The 13751-nt window shown below is 34.5% G+C and overlaps 1 protein-coding gene across 4 annotated transcripts in view; it reads right to left on the bottom strand.

The window, feature by feature from the left end:
• Window positions 1-13751, bottom strand: part of LOC135832321 (optomotor-blind protein-like) — a 106887-nt gene that overhangs the window by 34389 nt on the left and 58747 nt on the right. The window contains exons 2-4 of one of the 4 annotated variants that reach the window (XM_065345491.1): window positions 11654-11767; window positions 9433-9586; window positions 2530-2589 (exon numbers count right to left, since the gene is read on the bottom strand). In XM_065345491.1, coding sequence (XP_065201563.1) covers window positions 2530-2589; window positions 9433-9586; window positions 11654-11767 — 328 coding nt within the window. Of the gene's footprint in view, window positions 1-2529; window positions 2590-9432; window positions 9587-11477; window positions 11592-11653; window positions 11768-13751 lie in introns of all 4 variants that reach the window. The other 3 variants (XM_065345490.1, XM_065345493.1, XM_065345492.1) reach the window with 3 other exon arrangements.

Below are 13751 nucleotides of genomic sequence, written 5' to 3'. Positions count from 1 at the left end.
AATTTTCACCTGTTGGTCAATTTTATTTCATTAGGTAACTAAGGCAAAAGACAAACGTCATGTCTGTATGTGTGAAAAAAACAAATAGAGAAGATTTTAAAATATTTTTTTCCTCAAAACTCGAAATCATTCTGAAATTTTTACACGACGCTTTCTTGTAGCCGTCCATATTGTAGGTATCTATGCAGGGTGGTCTATACATATATACAGTAAATAAGTCAATTTACTATAGAAAAATTCTTTCAATGAAGTACCAAAAGTTCAGTTTTCTAGCAGATGTTCCAAATACTTACTCGTATTTAAAGACAAAACCGTACAGAAAAAACATAACTTATCACACTTTAACTAATGGTGGGGAAAATTTCATATTCTGAGATTTTGTTCATCTATGTATGTACCTACTTGCATTTTTTTCTTAGGATCCTTAGTTTCTTTTTTAAAAAAATTTCCGATACGAAAAAATTGTTGAAAATTTTAAATTTCCATCATGAATGGGTTATCATACGTATATTTAATAACTTCTGCTCAAAATACATTTTAAAACTGATTAAAGCCTTTTAGGGGAAAAAATGAATCACAATATCTATTGGTAGCAAATTTTATTCTTCAGAATTTTGTTTCTCTTCAGTTTTTTCCTCAAATAATAGAAATTTGAAAAATCTTTTCAATTTTTCTTTAAGCTACCAAAAAATTGATTTTTAGTAAAAAAAAACTAACAGTTTAACGAAAAAAATGAAGAGAAACGAAATACCTAATAGAACATTACAATATGTACGTAGACGTACCTATTAATATATGTGCATTGACTTTTCCCAGAAAACTTTGTTCTAGACCTATTTCAAGCAAAAGTTGAAAAAGTTCATTTTTGAATCTTGCATATGTGACGCGACCAGCGATACCATACCATAAGTCGGAAAACTTTTTTTTGAGATAATCGCGTTTTCATGGAAAAAGTCAGAAAATATCAAAAAAAATTTTTTTTGTCGATTCATATACTATGAAGCCTATACTTTGGAATGGGTGTACCCACCGATCTCAAACACGTCGTTTTAGTGGTGAAAAACCGGTTTTACAAAAGTGCTTTTCATAAAAAAATGTCAAAAAAAAAAAAAAATATTATGATGTAAAACCATTAAAAGATGAAGAAAATCAAAAAAAAAAAAAAATACTGTTCACTGGTTTTTAAAAATGTTACAAAAATAACCCAAACTTTCAAAAACGTTTTTCTCAGAATTTTGGTTTTTGAATTTCAAAAAATATGCAACTTTGAAATTTTGCAAATTTGTTAGATTTTAATATTTTGAAAATCTGTTTGCACCATTGAAAAGAGGAAGAAAAACACTACCAGAAACCACAATAAAACGAAAAAAATGTTTGCCGACATATGGTATGGTATCGCTGGTCGCGTCACATATGGACTATACTTATCCTTTGTATTATGAACACCTCCCCCCCCCCCCCGAAAACCAACAGAAATTTGAACAATTCATAAATACGTAAGAATCTGACTTCACATTTCTTCCCATAACATGTGATTAATTTCACTGGTAGGTAGGTAGAGGTACAGGTATAGGTATATACCCAAAACCAAGGCAATCGAATGAGCAAACCCCTAGTTGAAAATTCTTCGTACCTACGCGAATAATTCGACGACTACGAACCTCGCACGTCTACTTCGAGGTAAACAATCCTAAGTAAACTTTAGCTCGTAAATTAACAGCAAGCACAATATAACTATAGCAATATAGTTTGAGAGAAGCAAGAGGTACACGTTAAGTTTTCCGGTTTCCTGATTCGCAGTGCCAAATAGAAGAGTCCATCTCTTTTTTTTCCTCCGCTTTTTTTCCTATACTGAAAACTTCAAATGCCATAAAAATAAGCCTGATAAAAGTTGTAGTGCAAAAGGTGGAGGGGTAGGAGGGGGCAGCAGCAGCGCGGAGCACGCTTACGGACTAGTGCGTTTAAGCTAGAAACTCTTTTTAAGTTAGCGAGTATATCAAAGGATGCCATTAAGTGAAGGATAGAATCCCTTTATCGAACTTAAGCACGGAATCCCTTCGGGAAATTATAACGAATACACATATCGCGGTATAACGTATTTGTTAGGGGATCCGATCACGATATAGCGAACGCCCCGGAGAATTGTACGTTACACGTTTAAAGATATATCCTAGCATTTTCTTTCGTCGTACTTCAAATTCCATACGTGTATTCGGCGGCGGCGGCGAAAAAAAAATACCTACTCCATTGCGCAAATTTACTCTCTCTTTTTCCCATTCTTTCATATCTAGATATAGGCTATACCGACGCGTGCATAAAACCTAAAATTAATCATCCGCACACCCCCGCGTATAAATAAAAATATACCTACGTAGTTAATATAGAAAGATAGATAGAAGCATTTCGATGTCCGAAATTAGATACCGTAGGTCTATATTTATAAATTTATAAACCCCTGTAACCTGTGCGATTTCTTTTATATACTTTTTAAAATCATAATATAAATATGTGATAAGAAGTGCAATTTACCGGAGATTCTGTTTCATTAATTCTACTCTTGGTCGGGTTAGATTGAGTCGCCATCGCATTCTGTGGAAAAAAAATCCAACAATTTTATATTCGCCATAATATCAACGATTTCAAAAAGTATAACGTTTAGATAAAAAAAATTTTACGCGATTAAACCCTAGGGTGGGAGAGGAGGATTGTGGCGGACGGAGGACAATTTTGGATATCATCTATCTACGCACGAAGATGGTATATACGAGTACCTATGCATAAAAATAAGTAGCAATGTTATTTCGATTGACAATGGGAGAAAAAAAGAAGAAAAAACCGAACCTCTAATGTAACATACGTATGAGTAGGTGTATTATGGTAACTGTAGTTACGCGTAGTAAAATATCGAGACCTACTAAGTGTTTCCTTTCGAAAAGAAGCTCTTTTCTTTTAATCAGATAAATAATAATCTTGTCTAGATAATGCAATTACTCGATGTCCGTACACGCGAAACAAGAACCAAAGAAAAGTGCATATATTGCGCGCACGTCACATTGGTTCACAACTTGCACACCACATCACATCACACACAACATGGCTCGTGTCTATAGGTACCTACTCTGCTATCTCGAAATAACCCGCACAGTAAATTATTGAATCTATATTATTCTCTTAGTGAAATTAATTTTCCAAAAATGTCGCACGAGTATCGCCTTGGGAGAAAATAAAGAAGCACCTCTAACAGGTACACGTGTAGGTAGTACTCGTACCTATCAGGTATAAATACATTAACAATACATAGTACGACCGAATCGGAATCTCCTTCGAGACAATAAATTAATCAAAATAATAACCCAACACGCACTTTTCGTGTATACGATAAAAATTACATACCTACATCGAATACAAGCTTTCTGAAATATTGATAATGATAACGAATGGTTCCCAAATTTAAAATTAATTTCTACCCCGTACATCTAACCACCTTCTTATAAGTACATAGCATTAGTAGGTAGGTATAGAGGTACATCACATCTTTTTGCAAAACCTATAACTATATATGTATAGTATACTTACATACTTTTTTCGCGAAAGAATATCTTTTTATTCGATATATAAGAAAGGAGATAAAAGGGTGAGAGGAGAGTCTGATGTTTGCATATACATCACAGGACTCGACGAGGCGAAAAAGAGAACATCGTTTAAATTTTAACGCTATGTAGTTAGGTACGTTATACCTACCTATTCGTTACATGAAGATATTTTAATCGTATTACATACTTAGCTTTTGATATTCTCTCTCGCGAGTACGTACGAGCAGCGCCGGGCACACAATTCTTGCTCGCGGTGTTACCCCAGCCTTTTCGATTTTTCCAGTAGCGTATATTCGCCTCGCGAGAGCAGAAGGTTAGGTACATAGGCTATTATAAGCTGCAGTATAGGCTCGATTTTTCGATCCCTCCTTCTAACCTTATACCACGAGAGATAGATAGATACTTATAAATCCGTCATTGATACCAAAATTTAACAGCTGTCTCCTCTGTGTGTCTATTATTTCAATCGCTTTCCCTAACCAATCTCTTGTAACAGTATCTGTGTGGTTGAGCGTTTTTCTATCATATTATAATTTCATTAGGTATTATGCAGTGTTACCATATTTGCCAAACTTTTATACTGAGGTTTGATTTGAGGTTTTAAGAGGGTGTTAGAAGAGAAAAGAAAATCAAAATTGAAAGATAGTAACTAAGCTATAGGGATCAGTCGAGTGACTTGAAATAATGCATTAATGTATATTTAGGATCCGTTTTCAGATCTATCAGAAAGGAAAAAATGAGTCTCGAAGGTGAACAAAAATATCTTCCATTTTGTGAAAAATTGACAGAAACATGAATAGAGAAGAAATATGACAGGTTGAGCTCATTTTTTTTAAAAAAGGGCCGCTTGCATTTTAGTGACCTTTACTTGTTTAGTTCGTCTCATTTTGATCTTATAAGTATGTACCAACTTTTGAAAAAAATCGAGCAGTCTCAACGCAACCCAAAACACTGAGAAAGTCCCACTCAACGAACTATTTAAAAAAAAATTTTCTTGTAATCAAAACCTTACAGAAAAATGGGAAAAATTAAACTCAAAAAATTTCAAATTTGAGCCCAAAAAATTTTGGACAGTCATAACCATAACTCTTAAAACATATAGCTGTTTTTGTTTTTGATGGCAAATATTTTTCAAATGATGCCAACCGCGAACATTTTTTAAACATATAGGTAGAGGTACTAAACACTTGAATTAAGTATGTAATATAGTTTTTTAGAAACACGATTTTTCTATTTGAGCTTGAAGTACCTACTTTTATTTTAGTAAATTTTACATTTTTTTGTGTTTTAATTTAAATTTAGAAAATAAACTGAAAATTTCTTCTTTGAGAATTCTTTTTATGATCAACGTTTGCGTTATTTTCACAATAAACTCTAATGTTATCTCAATGTTGGAAAATTGTTTGTTAAAATTTGAAATGCCTTCATACGCTCAAGCGAGAGAGCAAGCCAAAAATTTTTACGTCCTTAGATGGAGAGCACTCTCTCTAGCAAAATGTATTTTAGTTTCAAACACACCGGAAATAAAATACCAAAATGAGAACCTCTGTGATCCCCATTAAAATACATAGACATAAGGGTGAAGTCGCCCAAAACTGACCACTTTTTGTAAAACCGCCACCAATTGAAGACTATTTCACTTCAAAACGTGGTAAATGGCTTAAAATGTAGGTTGAACCTTCCCCTAACACATATCAAAATTTTGGCGTAAATGAATAATCCTTAATATGTTTTTTGAATTTTTTTCCAAAACAACTCAAAAACAATTTTTCAAAATTTGGTATCCTAATCCCAACCACCTCCAAAAAATTAGGTACCCTAATTGCGACCACATTTGAATGTGCAGCAACCAATAAAATATTATTTCACATGAAAATACAGTAAATGGCTTAAAAGATAGATTGAGCCTTCCCCCAACTCATATTAAAATTTTGGGGTTATAGAATAATTCTTTATGGCTTTTTGGAATTTTCTTCCGAGACACCTCAAAAATGACTGTTTGAATTTGGTACCCTAATCCCAACCACCCTGAATTTACATGATCTCATGGGTAGTCGGGATTAGGAGACCCATATTGTTTTACACTTTTGTAAACATTTTCTATACATACCTACGATTGATTACAAAAACGGCAATACCATCAAAATCTCACTTTTATCACGATCACAAATATTATTTACCACCACAAAATTAGTTATAACAAGTTGAAAATTTTAGGCGAAACAAAAGGTGAAAAACAATTTTTTGATCATGGAATTTCTTCAAATTCAATTTATTTTGCGAGTTTTGGCTTTACAGTGGCCGGGAATGTCTCAAATTAATTGTCTGTGATAGAGGAACACGTTTATATCACTTTTCAATAGGTAGCGCTAATAACAGACGAGATATACGTACATGGTGGTTGGTATTAGGCACTGGGCGGAATAGGGGTGTTTTACACTACCCATTATAAATTCATTTTCTCTTTTCTCCGACGTTCACGTCCTATATCTACACTGAATTTCTTTCAAAATTGTCAAATCAAAACTTACAGAGGCGAGTTTTTTTTTTTGCAAAATTAAACGTTGCTTATAAAGATGAAGAAAACGATTCAGAATTTGTAAAAGTTGGAGTAAGGAAACAAAAAAATAGTATACGCAGGCTGAGAATTTTGACTTAAATTGATTAATTTTCAATATTTTCCGGGCAAAATATTCTAAAATTTATTCAGGCGGTTCCGCTCATGCACCTGTAATTAACTATGTATAGCCTACGTTCTAACTATAGTCACCCTCTCGCCCCACTTCTAGTAACTAATAGAATAAGTACATGTTTAAAGCTCATAGTGTGCATTCTGGACTCTGTAGAAACAAACAGAAGTATTACCTACTTTTCCGTATCAAATATAAACCCACACTCATCCCTATCAAAATGACTGTAGCACCTACTTAGTTCAAAACTTGTCTTCATTTGGAGAGAGTAGAGAATGAGATCAAATAGCCTTTTTTACAACTCCAAAGTAAATTTTGAAAGATTTTATTTTACTATGTACATTTTTCAGATTTTTCCTGAATCAAAGAACCGTCATTTTATTTTTGTAAACGATATCTTGTACTCGCATGATTTAACAATTTCATTATTTTTCATGTACAACAAACTTTGAATCTCTTCTGAGGAAAATTACTGCTTAATCACATTACCTCCTCCTCCCTGGCTGACTTTTTTTTGGTACTACCGACTAATGGCCATAAATAGTCCGTATACTCAGGGAACTTTTATCTATATACTCGTAGATATCTGTAATAAGAATAGCTAAGCATGTCATAAAATGTACCCTTACGGCGTACATATCATTTTCAATGGAAAATTTCAACCATGTTGGCCTTGAAACGCATTAATTAGGTATCATTTCAAATAAAATGAACTTCCACTACCCAATAGGTAATACCTATACTTAATCTGAGATACATAGGTGCTACAACGTAACAAAATTCTCAAAAATGACCAATTTTTAAGCAATGTGCGCAGCTCTTGTACCGGAAATTTTTATAAATGATACGATCAACGAAAACCATCAATTACAAACGATTTTGGATGGAACCTTTGTCGAAATACGAGTAACAATTCATATCTTACAAGTCCAAACAAAACCAAGTACAGATACCTCGTATATGTACGAAGACTATAGCACACGATACGATGATGTAGGATGTTGGCAAAATGCAAATGAATTTTTTTCACCAATATTCGCCACTTCCTTAGAACAAACAAACAATACCTTGTATACGTAAGCGAATAGGTCGGAATGCTCATTAATTCGTTAACCCAACCTCCTTTGGCGTTAGTAGTTTTGTACTAGAAGACAAGATAACTTGTTCTTTGAACATTTTACATACTTGTGGCTGAGCATAGAGCGGCGGCGCTCAATAGTGATGGTGATGGTTTTGACGGATCGTAAGTACACAAGAGTATAAGTGTAGCTATACGATTATAGGATTGATGAACGCGATGGCGTGGCGTCAAATAGCTTTTTCTTGGGTGGGTTGATTCATTCAAATTCAAATATGCCAAATGTTAGTATGTACCTACCTACCTATATAGTAAATTGCACGAGACTAACGAACCAACTCACCAACGTGGAGGTGAAAAAAGAAAGGAAAGGTATAAAAAAATTCACTTGGAAGTACCTATACTAGATACTTACTTATGTACATATATACGTGAGTCGAGCATTTTATAGATTGATTCAATAAACAATATATATAGGTAGGGAGAGGTACGAGTAACACTGCTCTATAAATCTTACATGTGCAGTGTGCGTATTGCGTTTTATATGCGAAAGTAAACACGAAACTACCAGTCTTTCGATTTTACGTATGCGAAATTTAGGTGGACCCAAATACGATACTTTGAACTTACTCACTGGGCTGGGAAATCTGAGAAGGTACAATGTAATATTGCACCACCTGTTCATAATGACGCTACTGGTTAAGCATAGGTATAGTACCAAGGTATACATAAATAGGAAGTGCTATAGATTCACCTACCAGCCAGAAGCAGTTGAAGAAAAAGGGTAGCTAACAGTACAGCAATCAATGGAGTCTTTTTTTGCAACCACGAAATGCCTAGTTTAATAAATTGCCAATTTTCTGAACCGCTGTTTAAGTAGGTATATGAAATTTCTCCGAGATATGAGGTCGATTAACTAGCTCGTTGTCGATACAAATACGAAAGAAATTTGCTGATTCGACGTGTAATCTACTCGAAAATCTATATAGCGACTTTAGCGAGCAACCGACACGACAGAGTAAGCGGTTGCGGTATCTAATCGGCGTATTTTTTATCATCGTATGCGTACCTAATGAAAGAGACAGCAGGAAGGAATACAGACGCCTTGTTAAAGCACACATAAGTCGTTTTTTATTAGCCATTATAAGCAAAGTAAAACGTTTAATATTCTACGTTAATTGCCTGTTAAAAAAAATATTATGAATTATCTTCGCTTGTGAAAATTTTACGATCGTGTTAACTTATTGATATACGAGTACGCGATCATGACGATTATGGGGATACGAGAGACGAACAAAATGTTCAAATTAATATCCACCATTAGAGAGCTTGTAAGAGTGGATCAGAGACATACAAGCATCTTCGATATCGATACATGGAAACAATATACGAGTGTCAAGTACCATAAAGCGGATTCGACTATTGGTTACTTATAACGGTTCAAATCGATCACCAAAACGCGATTTACCTACGTATTTTTTGGCCGATATCTAACCTAGATTTTCCTCCACGAGACGATGGAAAAGCTGTCTCGAATCGAGAAAATTCACGTCATCGATACCGAATGTTGGGTCACAAAATGAAAAATAATGATCAACTGGACCGCAAACGCAAACAAAATGCTCGGGCTCGCGACGACGGACGATTATAAGAGCAGGGCACCGACGACGCGGTACGAGTGAAAGTGAAATGTTAACACGGACAGACACATCATGACGTACATCCCCCTCGTCCACTAGAATGTCGCCAGGGTGTAGGACAGAAATAAGTGGCTTTTGTCGCATCTTCTAAGACCTTCTTTCATCTGGACAATACGGTAGTTGAGTGTCTTGTCTATCTATTATGTTGGCGCCTATAACAGCGTTAACTACCCAGGGTTTCCCAAAACGGCGTGATATCCATATAAATGTATACTATGTATGTGGTTTAACTCGTATTCGGTATATGTACAGTACGTCAGGCGTTGGTGTAGGCTTAGAAAAGGCTTAAGAATACGTTTACAGTTTACACCTATCATGCAAGCGTTAGTTTTTCCATTAATTTAAAAGAAAACGAATAAAGAAATACTTACAAATCCGTGTTTATCCGAGATATTATTGGTTAATTTTAATTTATGAAATGAGACGACTTTCTGCATCCACTGTTCACCCGTTGATGGTGAATCCGGATGGATATACATTCTTTTTGGCATTTCTGGATCAGCTTTTCCCGCTACCATCCATCTACTGCTCCAACATAAATCGTAATGCATTAGTATATCTGGGTACCAGAATAATGACTTACTACAAGTAAATAAATTGATAATAAATAAGTAATCATTAAGTAAGCAAGATGAATTAAACTATTAGGTAATTATTCAAATTGCAGAAACATGGTCATCGAATCATGATATTTGATTGAAACATTGCTGGGTTTTGTAAAACTTCCAACAGTGCAGCCATCGTTAGCGAAAAATGGCCGGATCTGATCAAATCTGGACATTCCATGGATGGATCCAATTCGACCTGGCCAGATTTGATTACATCCAGGGGAGATCTGATTAGATCTGACCACATCTGAGTAGGGATATGCATTTGATCAGATCTAATCAGATCCGAACATTCGCTGGATCCCATCCCATTAGACTTGACCTGATCTAATTAGATCAGAGTTTTGACCAAATTAGATCAGCTCAGACCTGATCTGATCGAATCGTGTTCCTCAGTAAATCTTCGAATACTTTTACAATCAGATCAGTTTTAAATGTCAGTTTATCAAAAAAATGAATTTTAGCTAGGGGAAGAGGAATTGAAAGCAAGAATTCGGTAGGTACCAATTAAAAACATGGAATTTTCTGAATAAAACGATGATTCGCCCAATTTTAGGTCCCAATTTTCAAACTTTCAGGTAAGTAGGTACATGAAATTTTTCCCAATTGTACTTTGAATACAAGAAAGCATTTTAGTGTTGGAAGGAGGGGTGGAGGGTCAAAAAGTGAAAATTACCAATTAACTAAAGGTTCAAAACTTAAATTTTTCGAATAAAAAAATTTATTCCGCCAGTTTTACGGACTGACATAAAATCAATCGAACACGGTATGGGCACCTATAATTAACAAAAAGCATGTTAGCTTTCCTCAAAAGTGGGCAAAATGGAAGCCCAAAATTCGATGTTCATTTCTGCAAATAAATATTATGTATACCTCATACCTACTCGATATGTACGGTGTACCTACATTACTAAAATATACTGCAAACTAAGTAATAAAACAAATAAAATTGAACAATGCAATTTCTTTGAGAAAAAAAAACGCAAGAAAGATGTGAGCAGGTATCAGCGAATTTCATAATTTTTTTCAGCTGATACGTACATAACATCACTTTCTGAAAGAGAAATTCGCTCTCAAAGAAAAAAAAAAATGGAAAATCGTGAAGATACTCGATTGAATGAACGAATTTTTATTATAAATTTTTCAGTTCGCATAATTTAGAATTCAATTTCAAGTGATTTGATATTATTTTAGTACTGTAATTCAATTCATTCGAGAAAGAAAATTGTCCAATTTCGTTCATTAAAATAATTACTTAGATTTAGCTAAAACTAACTACATATATCTATCTAATAAAATTTGTTTCTCATAAGCTACAAGTAATTCAAGGCTGGCAAAAAAAAGATTTCCCACAGATCACGAACTCGTATCCGTTAAAACGTAATCGTGTTTGCCAACCCTGTACAACTTCGAGTCTGCAACATTATACACACGAGCATGGTTAAAATTTCGCAAAATTAGATGAAAACCCCGAATAAGTAAATCTACGAAATACGCAGTAGAAAAAAAATCAATTCAATTTAAAGGAACTAAGCAGAAAAAAAACAGCTCAATACATTACCGCATAAAACGTATAACGTTGCAGACTCTCGAAGTATAAATATTACAGGGCTTGCAAAAAGGCCATGAATTAGAAAAAAATTCACATACTGACGCGATTTATTCGCGCGAAACAAATTTACAACCCGATTTACACGGTACGACTAAGCCACTGAAAAGAAATTTTTCTCTGTTCAAATCCGAGAGGCCGAGAAACAAAATTATAATTTTACAAAATTTACCAGCTATAGAAAAATGAGACCAGGTACCTGTTGTGAAATTTATAGCGGCAGTCGTCAGCAGCTACGATGTCCATAAGGAGTATGTATTTGGCCTTTTTGTCAAGCCCCATAACCCGCACCTTGTAAGCGGGGAACATACGCCTAAAAGAACAAAACAGAAAACCAAAACTTAAAATAAAAATAAAACAAACATTTTATTGTACCTGTTGTGAAACTTATAACGAAAATCATCCGAGGCTACTATGTCCAATAACAGGATGTATTTCGCTTTCAGATCCAACCCAGATACTCGAAATTTCATTTGCGGAAACATTTGCCTGCGAAGTAAAAATAAAAATTCCTAAAATTTACTAGTTTCGTACCATTAAAAAACTTCCACGACAATTCGTCCATCGTCGATGCTATAAGTATGCCCAAGATGGACGTTTAAAGCCCCCGAAGTCATCGTGTTATCGAAGACTTAGGTAATTTCATAATTGAGGCGTCAAGGTATTCTCGTACTTGGGTATGAAAATTGTACACGAAAAAATTCCAACTCTCACGGTTACGCCCTTTTTATGTCATATCTAACGCTTCCAACGATTTAGTAGCCTAATCTACCATCTTAATGGTTTTCGCGCTATACATATATCTCAGGTAATGGTATAGGTATATGTACAAATTTACGAATAAGTAGTATCGAGGTTTATTCTTATGGTAAACCAGCTTTCAACTCGCAATAATTAAAATAACAGATTATAAGCGCGTCAAAGCTTACCTAAAATACGCTGGTCATTCTCATATAAACCCATAGAGTGCGCTGGCACAAAAAAAATAGACAGAAGAGAAGCTATAAAACAACCCTATCATTCCATAATCAGATACAATCCATCCCTTCAAGAACAGAATAGAATTAGGTAAGTTCAAGTACGTACAAAATATGTATTAACTAGGTAATTCTGTCGAATAGACCGTTTCCCTCGATAAATCACAACAGGGTCCGGTTTTGGTTTTTTATCAAACCTTTGGGGCGTTTGAAAATAACTTTATTAGGGACCTTAAATATCATGTTTTGGTTATACGTAGTTACAGTTCAAAAAGTTCCATCGATTCCAGGCTTATGCTTTGGTTTTAATTTCGCATTTAATCAAAACTTAAAATATTTTCACTTAGTCTCATTATCAGATTCAACAGCCCGAAAACAATGTCAGTTTTTCAACTTCATCATAGGTTTCAATTTCAAATGAAAATCAAAAGTTACAATCAAATGCTACTAACTATAAAAAATGAAACAAAACGAAAAAAAAACCGACTACTTATACGAAGATTTTGCGAACTCGTGCATATAATTTGTACACAGTATTTTGAAAATCTGATAACAGACCTGTCTACACTCCAGCAGCAGAACCACCAGCACGCATAAGTCACACAAAACCTTAATACGGCGTCTATTCTCTCATTCTCAACTAAAAAGCAAATCGTCCGGGTACACCAGATAACATCGAAAATATTTTTACACGGTTTTTTACCCCACCCCCTACCTGTGGAGGCTGTGGATATACCGCCAGGCGAACGAGGTGCGTAAATTAGAAAGAAATAAAGAATTAAAAACCTTGGTAGGTAAATCACGCGTATACCGCCAGCGCCACATACAGTGAACTGGTTTCGTGAATAGGCAATAGGCATTTCGGCATTCCTAGTTCACACCTAATACGCTTCAAAAAATAAATATTTTTTTCTCTTATTGCACAGCAGATTTCATTTTTGAGAACTGAGTTTTCACATAGATTTGGAAAGGAGGGGGGGGGGAGGGAAATGAATCTCTTTTGCGAACCCAAATTCATTTTTCAATTGGAAGCAGATGAGCAATGTCAACAGAATTCTCCCTGAAGTGGATATCAAAACAGCTTAAAATTTGAAAGAACGAATAAAAATTCGTGAAAATTTTGACGAGATCGATTTCATCTACATATTTCTAATCATCTTCGAATTTTGATATAAGTAGGTATTCGGATCCTTTTTACTCAATATTTCGATACATTTGTTTGTGTTTACCTTTTTCCTAACACGTAAGTCGCATAACTATAACATTATTATAATTTCAATTTGTATATCTACCTACTTTCCAGCTCAAATCAATAACATTAAATAAAAACATCACAAAGTTTCCCAGCTGAAAAACACAGTTAGGTCACCATACGTATACCCAGGTACCTCCTAATTAATAAAATGAGATACGTAATAAGTAAATAAGTATACCTATACCTAGTTCCTTTTAATTTCAATTTCAGTTTTTCTAAATTTTTCAAATTGTCTAGCGCT

This window comes from Planococcus citri, chromosome 1 (genome assembly GCF_950023065.1).
Source record: "Planococcus citri chromosome 1, ihPlaCitr1.1, whole genome shotgun sequence".
Lineage (NCBI taxonomy): Eukaryota > Metazoa > Arthropoda > Insecta > Hemiptera > Pseudococcidae > Planococcus > Planococcus citri.
Note: the sequence above shows the minus strand (reverse complement) of the source record. Positions and strands in the feature narration are given on the sequence as shown.